The sequence below is a fragment of the Xiphias gladius genome, chromosome 22 (assembly GCF_016859285.1).
Source record: "Xiphias gladius isolate SHS-SW01 ecotype Sanya breed wild chromosome 22, ASM1685928v1, whole genome shotgun sequence".
Classification (NCBI taxonomy): domain Eukaryota; kingdom Metazoa; phylum Chordata; class Actinopteri; order Istiophoriformes; family Xiphiidae; genus Xiphias; species Xiphias gladius.
This window is the reverse complement of record NC_053421.1, coordinates 20,894,989-20,907,125: the sequence shown is the minus strand read 5'-3', so window position 1 is coordinate 20,907,125 and position 12,137 is coordinate 20,894,989. Positions and strand designations below refer to the sequence as shown.

At 43.3% G+C, this 12,137-nt stretch overlaps 1 protein-coding gene across 1 annotated transcript; it reads left to right on the top strand.

Moving 5' to 3' along the window:
- Positions 1-449: 449 nt before the first annotated feature.
- On the top strand, positions 450-8,941 carry si:ch211-79k12.1 (uncharacterized protein LOC568891 homolog). The gene is made up of 7 exons (XM_040118801.1): positions 450-777; positions 1,369-1,490; positions 2,260-2,458; positions 3,645-3,790; positions 5,924-6,068; positions 7,492-7,636; positions 8,656-8,941. Exons 1-7 carry the CDS (start codon positions 726-728, stop codon positions 8,741-8,743), a joined length of 897 nt encoding a protein of 298 aa, XP_039974735.1. The 5' UTR covers positions 450-725; the 3' UTR covers positions 8,744-8,941.
- The last annotated feature ends 3,196 nt before the right edge of the window (positions 8,942-12,137 follow it).

Sequence of the window (12,137 nt, the reverse complement as noted above, 5' to 3'; positions counted from 1 at the left end):
CTCAGGTCTGTGGCAGATGCGGCCAGACAGATCGCTTCCCATCTATTGGGCGTCCCTCGGTCTAACGGTGTCAAGTGTTCAAGTGCGTGTGAGGCAAGCTGTCTCTCTGAGCGCTTGACAGACCGAGCCTCTTTCGGTTTTGTCCCCCCTTGTTCAGCCGCGGTGAACCGCAAGGTCACGGCAAAGCGAAGCGTAAAAAAATCGCTCGCCTGTTCGGCACTACAGGTCACGCCGGGAGATTTCAAGGCTCCGCGGCGACACGTCGAGACGCCTTCCCGATTGTGCTGAGCGAGGGGACCTGGCCTCGACGACGACAAAAAGGGGGGCAAGCTCGGACCGAAAACGCGATAGGTCCGGCGCCCCTCGGAGACGAATGACGCACCGGGAGCGGATTTGATTATTGGAGCGGCGGCGGTTCTCCCACTTACACTTGGAATAAACGGTATTTCGGGCGTGAATTTTCATCAGCAAAAATGAGTCCGGAGACCGGTGAAACATAATAAGGCTTATTTATTTTCGCCTGCATGACGATTGGCATGGACGGTTCCACTGTGCGTTCAGAATTTACAACTAATTTGAACCCACTTCCTGTAAAAACACCGAAATGGAAAACCACACCTACATTGCGTTAGAGATAAATAGTTGGTAAACTTTCATTTCAGACCAGAAGCTGCGCAGCACAGCACTGCGTTTTTTTCTGATACTGAAAGGGGATTTTCACAGCCATGAAAGTTCTTCTAGTTGTTGCACTGGTCTCCCTGATTCATGGCAGTTATGGTAAATATGCTTCTTTTTTCTCCTCTAAGAACATAATTGCTCCTCTGTAGTGAGCTGTTGTTTTAGTCTTAAAGTCTTTTTCTGGTCTTTTTTTGTTATTTTTTCTTTCTTTTTTTTTACACACACATATACATACCGTTGCTGCTCCTGGGTTTTGTTTTGTTACATGTGTGTTTGTGTGTTTGTGTGCTTGCCTGTCTGTCTCAGACAGGCAAGCAACTCAGACTAAAACAAGAAATGTTGGTGGAATCGTCGTGAGACTGTCAAGAAGAACCATTAAATATCTTTATGTATATACTGTGTGCCAAAACCAACCTCATATTCAGGTATTATCTGCGAAAAAATATTGTAGTGTCAGAAAAGTAGAGGAACCTGCTGCTGGTCATGCGGCCATGGGGACTTTGAGAGTGTTCGCAGTTTTCCAGCAGCGTCCTGTAACAAATGTCAGGAAAAGGGAGAGGCTGTTTTGAAAGTGTTGCCCAGAACAGTAGCCAGATCCCCAGTGCAGGTTAACACGCCTTCACTCCTGAGCCCCCCATCTATTCCCGTTGTGATCAATGACCCATACCTGTAATCTCTGTCCACATGCAGCCACTTTGCTCATTAAAGGGCCAACCCAGCCGGTTCTGGAGGGAGATCCGGTCGCACTGGAGTGTCTGTACTCGGACTCTGAGCACAACATCAGCCAGGTCCGCTTTGAGATCTTCTCCAAGGTGAGCTGCGGGAACACATGGGTGGTTGGGTGTGAGAGAAAACTCAGGAGAGACGTGGTGCGTTTCAAATGTTCAGCACTCTCCTTTCCCCATAATCTGGCCCTGTTTACAACACTGCAGCTGTGGTAAGAAAGGTTAAAGTGCTAAAGTGTTCTAATATTGTTTGAGGTATTGTAAAATTGTAAAGTACTCTCAGTGGTTCAATAAATTTTGCAGTAGTGAGAAAATTGATTTAATAATTTTATTATAATGTTTTGTTTTTAAACAAAATATAGACTGATACTGTACATAAGAACGGAATGTTCACTGAAGATTGCTTTTATAGCCGAAACTAATTTGGCATGCCTGTCCCTAGATGGGCAACTGCTCTATGTAAATATCACATCAACCAGCTGACTGCCGTGTGGTTTAACACAGTGGAGAATTAAAAAACAAAAAATGTAATACATGAAATGTAATCCATCAAAATGCTTGTCACCGTAATCTAATGTGATTATGTGAACACCTGAATCTCCGAATATGCAGTACAACAGACCAAGTGCCATCGCCATCATCCGCAACTATGGTCAAGTTTTTTTCCAAATTTTTTTCCAAATCCAAAGTTTTTCACTTCACTTTATGCCACCACAAACTCCGTTTCTTGTGATTAAATGGCCGACAAAATATTTTTCATCTTTGAAAAATAAATCCGAAAGATAAATGAAAGTTTCTCTTGTTTGTTTCTCTTTATTCTTTCTTTTTTTTTTCCCCCTTTCTTCCTCTTCACCAGAGCATAAAGATGTGGCGTCCAGTGTATGAGCGACCGTGGTGCTTCTATTCAATGGAAATAGAGCGGGCAGCTGACAGGATAGTGCTGTCTATCCCCTATGCAGGAAAGTCCTCTGAAGGGTCCTACCGCTGTGTGTCCGACGCTGAAAATGTGACCGCACCAGACAACTCCTCCCAGCCGCTGGCCTTCAAAGTGCATTGTGAGTGCCTGGGCTGATATGGGTAGGAGCTACGTGGGAGCCGTCCGCTGAAAGTCTATGAAACAATGGCTCTTTGAGACTATTTCCCCTTTTGCGAAAAAGAGGGAAACCTTCGATTTTTTTTTAATCTTATCTGTTTCCTATAGAAGTCAAAAGGATGTCTGTAGGAATCAGACAGTAGCGTAGATAAATATGCGACGTACAAAGACACAATTTCCGAGCTTCACTTTCCAATAAGGAAATGTGTGGCATAGCTGAGAATTCCGACATCACTAACAAAGAGGAAAGCATAAAAACCACCTGAATTTATACTGGTAAACAGTCTAGGTGAGGAAACTAAACAGAGAAACTCTGAATCCTTGCAATTTTCCCTCATATTTCCAGCCAACAGGGGGTAAAGACAATCTTTCAGACACTGTGGACACAACTTTCCTCACAGTGAGGGATAGAAAAACACATTAATAATTAATAACTCAAGACATATCTATGCAATGCAGCTGCACAACAAAACAACTGCAAAAAAAAAAAGCACAGATCCAACTCTGTGAATCCAACACTGTGTTACCTACGATAAGATGTATACAGTCAGTTCAGAATTTTTTTTCTGCACTCCAGTCAAACAGATATATATTATCCCGGTCGGGCTCCAGTTTGAAACTATCAATGTAGGATACACAATCGCATGAAACAGCATCCGTGGTATAGCTAGGCAGATTAGCAGTGTCCTCTATCTTCTCAGTGGCCATCAAATCGACCGTTATGCTGTTTGATAGGCTCCTCAGCCTCATGGGAGGAATCAATAAGCGGCAAAGATTAGAATGGACTAAAGGACTGAAGGAGACAGTGGAGGAGAGAAGCCAGGAGCGAGATGGACTTGGGCCATCTATTGAGATTGACGAGAAAATGAGCCATTATTCACAACACTGCCTCTCTAAAGACTTCGATAAGATGAAGCCTATTATCATTATTATCGATTGCCTGGAACAGTCTGTACCAGTGGGGGGGGGCATTCATACTTGAGCCGATATACTCAAATATACTTAAAAAGATCTGAGCGTTTACCAGCTGCTACCACTGCAAACATATACTCAGTCACATCCCAAACTCTTGAGGAAGTAGCTTCAGCATACACTACATTTATTGCCTCATTAATGCCTGATGCTTCCTCATTCTGACGGTGTTTTAGACATGGGAGAGCCTTCAGTGTCAAGGGAAGGCTACACGCTCTACCTGAGTGTCCCACAGGAGCTGAAGGTGCAAGCCGGGGATGATGTGGTGCTGAAGTGCTTTGCCAGCTCATCAGAAGAGCCAAGCTACTTCTGGCGCAAAGAGGTGAGAAAGCCTCGGGAATGTGCTCAGTGGCGGCGTCCTCATTATGCTTTTGGAAACTTGTCACTCTCTCACCCGCTCCCTCCCTCCCCTTTTGATATGACCTCTTTATTTTTTCTTGTCTTCTTCCAGCCTCTCCGAGACTCTCTTGGCTTTGTTCAAGCATTCTCTTAAGTTTCTCTCCTCCCCTAACACGTCTCGGTTTCTCTCCCTGACTTTCTAAAGCTCGTTTCCCCTCGCCTGTCGTCTTTCCATCCCCTCCACTCTGCTCTGTCTTTAAGTGACCAGTTGGCTTAGGCCGAACTCTCACTGGGGATTGCAGCTCTCCCACTTACAGAGGATTAATTGTTTAATGAGGTCTAGACAAGAGCCAGTCAACCTGAACACAATTGTGTGAGAGATTTCTAATGTTGTTTTTAGTGTTTGCTTAACTGGCATTGAATTATTCAACTGGGCTCTTTGCTGTGCTGAGAAACCCTCGCCCGAGGGAAATTAAGATGTCTCAGTGTAAAATGCCATTGTGACGACAGGCATGTAGAAACAGAAAAAGTTGACGAGTTCGGGGATGCAGAGTGCCTTTGTGGTGAGAAAATGGTATTACACTTTCAGAGCATCATCCAAATTACCACTACCGCCACTAGCAGGTAACAGGTGTAATGGAGCTGTGCAACTATGAAGACATCTTGGGAACCGGCAGACCTAATATCCTATTTTCCCCTTTTGTTTTTCTCGTTGATAACTCGGCGCGGGGTTAATATGCTTGTTAAAGGGTCACTACTAATCCGGGTTTTAAATGGGCTTACAAGTCCAAATCCAATTCAGTGGACATTTTATACTGCTAATACTGTTTGTCCTCCGATTTTTGTCATCGTTTCCTGAATATACAGCGCTGCCATTTTTGATGAAGAATAACAATTATTGTCGGCTTGAGTGACAAGTCCGTCACCTGATGGAGAAGGACTCTTTTAGCGCGCCAGCACTCATGATTTACCTGTCGATCTATTCGTGCTGCATTTACATAAGTCACAAAACCTTTGGAAAAGAGGAATGACGCGTTTGAGGAAATGATAAGATGAGGTGGAATCTTTGATTGGAGTGTGTTTGTGTGTGTGTGTGTGTCTTTGTCTGTTTGTGTAAGCCCACTGTATGTTTGACAGCAATGGATATGGGGCAGAAAGTGGCATCAGCATGGCCCACTTTGACAGACAGGTGCTGTGGGCACACTGGCCCCCGGTAATGACAGCAGGACAGAGGCAGAAACGGGGCACTGCTTTGGGAGCCATTGGATTTGCATACAAAAAGCTGCTTGGCCAGACCTGGCCTTTATGGGAAATCCTCTTAATTCAGATCCATTCAAATTGAAATGGACTTTCTTGGCAGGAGCTGCAGCTCCCCGGAGCCAAATCATTTGCATGGTGTAATGTCTTTTTTTTTTTTTTACCCCCTCCTCCATGCTCATTTGTTTCCCAGTCCTTGTGTTTGGCCTATTATTTGTTCCCTCCCATGTTGGGCTCCATCTCATAATGGTGCAGCTATTTTTGTTTAAACAATTCATCCCGCTCCCTTGCCATCTCATTTTGTGTTGGTTTAACAGTTTGATCTTGCAGCATCATTCATTGCGGATGTCAGTGTTATCTGGGTTATTGACTTGTGTCGATGTGTATTCTTTCATTGGGAATACTGCTCAGGTAAATACACTTCATGTGGGACTTTGGGGACTGCCCTCTGAGGGCCACACACCAGCAGATATTTATGTCTTTCTGTCTCTGTCCCAATACCCCTGCCAGTCTCTACATTTCTCCCTATCTTGTTCTATTTTAATTGCTTTCTTTGTACCTCTTTCCACAAATCCAAAATAACACTTTCTGCCACCTTTCTATCTCCATCGCTGTTGTTTCTACATTCATGATGCATGACAGTCCGTTTTGCTTTCTCTTTCTGTCTCTCTCTTTTGTCAACTAGCATTGTTTATTCTCTACCTCTTGTGCTCTCAGCTAAACAGTTTTAATTTATACTAATTTGTCTCGAAGGGCTGCAAACAGTCTGGCCAATAAAATAATTTTTCTACTTTCTGCCTTTATTTCTGTTTATTCGGTCTTTTATGCTCTCTTATGTGTCTCCATCTTTACCTCTCAGGGTAGCGACTGGATCCTGCCTTCCTCCATGCTGACACTGAAGAAGGTGAGTGTGACGGATGAAGGACAGTACACTTGCACGGCTGAGCATCCTTCCGTGGAGTCACTCAGCAAGAAACACACAGTCAGGATCACCGTACTGCCTGGTAAGAAAAGACTTCAGATCTACTTGGACAAGGCCTGTTGCCCTTTGTACTGACTGACACTAGAGCAGTTTTTGTCACTTCCCATTTCTCAAAACTGGTTTGAGGTTTCTTTGTAAGTGTCGGGAAATTCAGCTGTCAACATTCCCTAAGCAAAAAAAAAAAAAAAAAAAAATGTGGTTTCTTCTTAAAATAGCTACTCAAATGTGACCACAGAGGCCAGGTGTTTGGGTTCAATTATGTCATCAGGAGCATAAGTGAAAGTTTTCATTTGTGTGAATCCTTTAATGCCACACATTTTTAAGGAAGCAGTACAGGGTTGAGGATTAATTTATCTGCCGTAGACGTTATGAAAAAGTTGGAAGAAGACTACAAAGAGAGGTGCAAGCATTTATGAAAACACCTCACATTAAAAATGTGACAAAGAAGTCCTGACTGAAATTACAGGTGATTGAAATTTCTTTCTTTGTCAGAAAATCTGAATGACTGACAAAAGTGTCCTATTTCTCATTGAACATGAATATTGTATCCAAGTGGAGGACTAATTCCATTACATTATAACTAATCCAATTTATAGCACTTCATCTGTCTTCATCATCTTTATCAGTGACCTGTGAGATGACGGCACTGTGTTAATGCACTGCAGTTTTTAAACATCCTCCTCTCACCCAGCAGAATTCATAAGCCTTTTGATTTCAGTTGCTGAAATTACGTAACCTCTGAAAATGCAATTAAGCCAATGCATGTTATTTATTATGGTAGAGTTATCTTATTACGGCTTCAATTGACTCATTGGTCACTGTGCGCCATAGTGTCTCCAGTATCTTCTCTGAAGCATATGTACTAATTAAAAAGGTAATAGTTTCTAGATGCTGGAATAATGTTTGCTCATCCTTGACGGTATGGTGAGCAAATGTTGCATGTCCCTGCCGTTGCTTTGAAGTTGCACTACAATAGCAGTACAAACCTCGAGCAAACATTCCTGGTGAAAACCTGTGTTACTCCAGCTGCCAAGAAATCCTCTCAACATAAGGAATTACTGTATGCGAACAGACAAAGCTTTGTGTTTGCTGCTGCTTCAAATTTTCATAACTTTAATATTTCAATGTTTAGTTTGTCCACTACTTTAAATAAAGGTTTCAGAGCATTAGGTCCACATAATCCACTTCTTCAAATTTATTATTTTGAAATGCACGTGAAGGGGCTAATAAGCCAGTTTTTAAAAAAATCATCACAGGCAGACTTCTTGAAGATCAGTGCCGTGTTCGGGACGTAACGGTCTGAACTCCAGATTCTCTTTTCTTCCATAAACAAACGGGAGGTTCCATTAGAAGCTTTGCCTGAAGGCAGGAAGCTCATAGTTGATCTGATTTCGGATTCTGTGTGATGCATGTTTCCCTTCATGTCTGACTGACTTGTCCCACAGAGGATGCCCCCTGGTATGAGTCTAGTAATGGCCGTCTCATTTTGATGACCTCGGCGTCGGCTGTGGCTCTCTTGGTGTTCAGCCTTTCTGTGAGCGTATTCCTGTGCCGCAGGGCCAAGCAGACCAAGACCAGCAAGGGACCCATGTAAGAAACGACTGTCTGAGTGTTTGTGTGCGCTCCTCTTTCATAATAACAATCACTTTGCTCTTTGCTTGTGATCTTCGTCTTAAATCATGTTCAAACTCCGACGGATAACATGCCTTTGTGTGTGTGTGTGTGTGTGTGTGTGTGTGTGTGTGTGTGTGTTTGATTTCTTTACAACACTTTATGCACCTTCCTATTTTCCTTAACTTTGCCCCAGTCTGTCCTCCTGCAGTTGACCATATATTACAGATATTGCTATTGCTGCAATTTGTCTCGTGTAACAGAACCAGGGCCATTTCCCTTACAGTGTGTGTATTGTGTGTGCTAAGTGTTCTTGCAAAAAAACTTTCTATACGTGTGCAGACTAGCGCCTTTGTGCTTTTATGTGTTTTAAAAGGTATAATCCACACTGAGTATTAAATTTTGCCTCAGCAGCTCTGACTGACTTGACCCAATCCTTGGTCTCTTTCGTGCTCCCTCCTCTGCCGTGTTTTTCCACACACTCTCCGTGTATGAAACGCCAGGACTCATAGCACCAGGTTTAGTTTTTTTGATAGTATATAAAACATAAAAAGGGCCACAGCAATGATAAGAATAATAGTGGAAATCCCGTTAAACCTGTTTGCTGACAGCCTGTTAATGTTCACCATGACCCCATGCAGCTTCGCTAATTAACTTCATTTCCGTAGAGGCTGAGAAAAAAAAAATTTTTTAAAAGACCGAATGTATGAAGCACGTGTCATACGTGATTTCTTTGGCTTTATGGCGCTGTAGAGGAAAAAAGTTAATCTTTACAAATGTGGCTGAGCATGTGGTGCCATGATTATACCAACATGTGTGTACATAAGAGACAGAGAGCAAAAGAGAGACAAATGGACTTTCATATCAACAGCCAGGTGTGCTCTCATCACTCAGTTCTGGTCTATATTTTCCTCACTTATACTTTTTTTAGTGCCCACTGGGAGGTCGATATACTGATAATCATGCTCCTCTGTCTTTCCTTCTCTCCCTCTCTACAGTGATGACCGGTCTCAGAAAAAGCCCATCTACAAAGCCAGTTCGGAGTCCTTACCCTCCGCCTGCGGAGACAAACAGCCTCTGGTGTGACTGCACAGGCAGGTGGAAGGACGAGGAGGGGGAAGGAAGATGGAGCAAGAGACAGGGGAGATGGAGTGGGTGGCCAGAAAATGAGGGATGGCATAGAGGGGATACTTAAAGAGGGAGGAAATAGTATAGGGGGAGGAAAGGAGGGAGGCAAAGAGAGAACAGTATCATAATCAGTGACAAGCTGGGTGTAAAAAAAAAAAAAAAAAACTGAAGGGCAATTGATTGCTGTAGAGAATCAGGAGCTGCTTTGCTTGTGGGTGTAGGATGCAGTCATGCGTCTTGGACAAAAAGGTGGGCGATTTTATATTCTGCAGTGTGGGAAATGGTGGGTTACATTCTTAGCAAAATGATGGGGGGGATGAGTCTCGTGTACTGTGAGAGATGAAAAGACTCCACATGCAATTCTCTCCTTTCTGTGGCAAACATAATTGTTCAGCTGTGTATTATGAATGAACCATTTGGGTTATAGGACGAGGTTTTTATTTTGTTGATTTGTTTCCCTTTCAACCTTTTTTCCAGAGCAGAACCAGCTCAAAGCATCTGTGAAAATGTTATTATAATCCCTTTTGCACGACAGCTCTCAAGCACATTGCACCCTACTATTTAATTTACTGTACTTTGGATTTCTTCTATATTAAATGACATTCAGAAAATATTATTTACTCTCCTCCTGTGTGCCACTGATTGTGTTCCATTTTAGAAATACAAAAGCGTTTGGGGAATATTGACAATGTGGTGAAAGCGGGACATGCGTGCTAGCTTGGCCGCACATCTCCTTGATCCAGCGCTATCTCAGGCTTGCATCATCTTGTTTACCAGCCTTCCCCTTCAGTCTGTGAGACCTTACTCTGAAGCAATGACCTTTACTCAAAAGTCTTGCCTGTACATGCTTGTGTTTTTTCCATCTGCGCACAAAAACCCATTCTCAGTCAGTTCAGCTCAAAAACACATGCATGAACTTAAGACAGACACACACATAGACTGAGAACAATTGTCAAGTTGGGTAACCTTGAAGCTTTGCCCATTCATTGTAAGAGCAGACGTGGTTAGCCACTGCTAGTTTATTTATTTATTTATTTTTAACTGAACTACATTCAGTCTATTCTGATTTCCCCCAAAATATCCATCATAGCCAACTTTATCTTTTTAATTTTCCCCTCTGTTGCCTTGTAACCCTTAACACCGTGTCACGGCACCATCGCTTATAGCCGTAACTGTGCTCATAATGCTGAGCCTTACGCTTGTCTGTTGAAGTTATGTTGGGTTTTATGCGGTTTTATTATCGGTGTGTGGTTGACCGTAGGCCGTCGTTAATAATGGGCGAAGTGGCAGTTCAACAATGACACTCTATTAATGGGTGAATGCGCCACAGAGCACAGCCAGGATAATGTTATTAAACTGATTATTCAAGCCCCCTTTACAACTCGCCCCTGCTGCAGCCATCCTTTGTTGAGTATTTTACCGACTCCTTGTATTTCTTTTCCAACTCTACAAACTTCTGCTTACTTTATGCCTTAGGTCAAACCCAGGAAATTAGAGACTACAGATGGGGGGGACTATAATCAAAACAGAAATACTTTTAAGAAACTGTCACGCTCTGTAGGAAAAAATACAATGTTGTAAATTTAAAATGCCCTCCTGCATTTGAAATGCCAGCGAGCACCATTTTGTTGTGGCCTTTGAGTCAGTCATGAGTGGAAAGCTGCGTGCTCCCTAGTGTGCTTTGATCCAGGGGCTTCATCTGGTTGGCCAGAAAAGACAAGATTATGTATCAGGAATTTCACGCGGCGGATCTGTCCCTGAGGCTGTGGTTGGGAGGGAGAGAAGTGTAGTTCCCAGTGACATTTTGACCTTGATAATGCCTTGTGGATAAACCACTGGACAACAGCTTAGGGCCATGCAGGAGCTGTGCACAGAATACAGAGCAGCCAAAATCATTTGTCTGGTCCAGGTAGGGTCCTAACAGGACAAGGATGCAAATCTGTGACATTAAAGTCAGCAAGTCAGGTAGGCAAACATCCTGGAACCCCCTCAGTATACAAACCTGCATGTAAAGGCGAATGACACCTCATTGACTATTACATTGAAGTGTCAGACATTTGTAACTGTATGCCATCACCCGCCGCTGTTCTCGTCACGGTCACTTGGGTTTGCACGTGCATCCTGCATATGTTCTGTCAAATGGCTAAAAATGAAGGAGAGACGTTCGCTTGCGAAGCAGGTGTTTTCCCTCATTACTTCCTGACAATGCCCCATCTGGTGCCGGGGAGATGCTGCCACCGACTCCCTGCCAAGCGGGGAACAAACACTTGCGGAGATGGTGACAAGGAAAAATGGCGTGGGATGGGAATTGGGGAATAAGCGGGGCAGATATTATCCCCGCCAACACAACAAGGTTAAAACTTGTCTCACGATAGAAACTCATTTAGTGGAGAGAGCCTGAAGCTGAGGCTTTAAACACAGATCCACAAGTCAAGGGCAGATACAAGGAGAGTTCAAAGCAACTTTATGGAAGTCAAGGGTAGAAATATTAATATTCATGCTAACAGATTGCTTTGATGCTTCACTGCCTGTTTAAACTTCTCTAACTGTTTGAACCAAACTGGCCAAACTGTCTGGTGGATCTGTGACAGATGAGAGGGACGGCAAAGCAGATATGAGACCCATAACGTGCTATACCCAACTTCACCTGAGGGAGGCGCCAAAGATACAGTTTCAGAAAGATACATTCAAGCCTCGGAGGCTAGAAGCCTATGGTATTACACTAGATTAAGGAGGAAAAAAAAAGAGATGTGGAAAGAGAAACAATTTTCATAATGGAGCAGCGCTCTCTGACTGGAAAACACAATTATGGGCAAACTGTGGCCACAGCATGAGGGTAAAGTTAAAGAGCCCCTTTAGCAGGACCTAATAGGCCCTGACTACAGATGAGCGTAATAACTGGCTCGTCCGGAGCACAAGTTTTTGTTACGGGCCATTACCGTCATTGTGGACGGTGATATAACTGAATACACTCAGGCCTGTTCCCGGCTCTCCTTGATGAGTCCTGTGCACATTTTGGAGAAGGAGCAGCTTCTGAAGCCAAATCTGTCCTCTAACCTCGGAGCACCTCGAGGCTGCTGCACGTATGAGATGATTTGACACCGGATTTCCGAATCTGAAAGTCATAAAGTGAAAACATCTTACATCAAATAAGTCATATTTGCCATCAGGTCAGCCTTTAAATGCCGAAAAGGTGAGTCCACCTGCTTAGCTTCCTGACATGCAGATGAATCAGCACACATAACACAGGCACCGATTAATATGCATTATTTTTTTTTCCAGCTGACTTCAGAATACAATAAATGATTGCAACATCATTGTCTCTTCCAACAATGAACATCTGTTTCATTTT

What these genes read in the sequence shown, in the direction of transcription:
- si:ch211-79k12.1 (XM_040118801.1), top strand. Translation starts at nt 726, where the DNA reads ATGAAAGTTCTTCTAGTTGTTGCACTGGTCTCCCTGATTCATGGCAGT. An exon ending in GCTACTTCTGGCGCAAAGAG is followed by an intron (nt 3,791 to 5,923) that starts GTGAGAAAGCCT and finishes TTTACCTCTCAG; the next exon opens with GGTAGCGACTGGATCCTGCC. An exon ending in AAGACCAGCAAGGGACCCAT is followed by an intron (nt 7,637 to 8,655) that starts GTAAGAAACGAC and finishes CCCTCTCTACAG; the next exon opens with TGATGACCGGTCTCAGAAAA.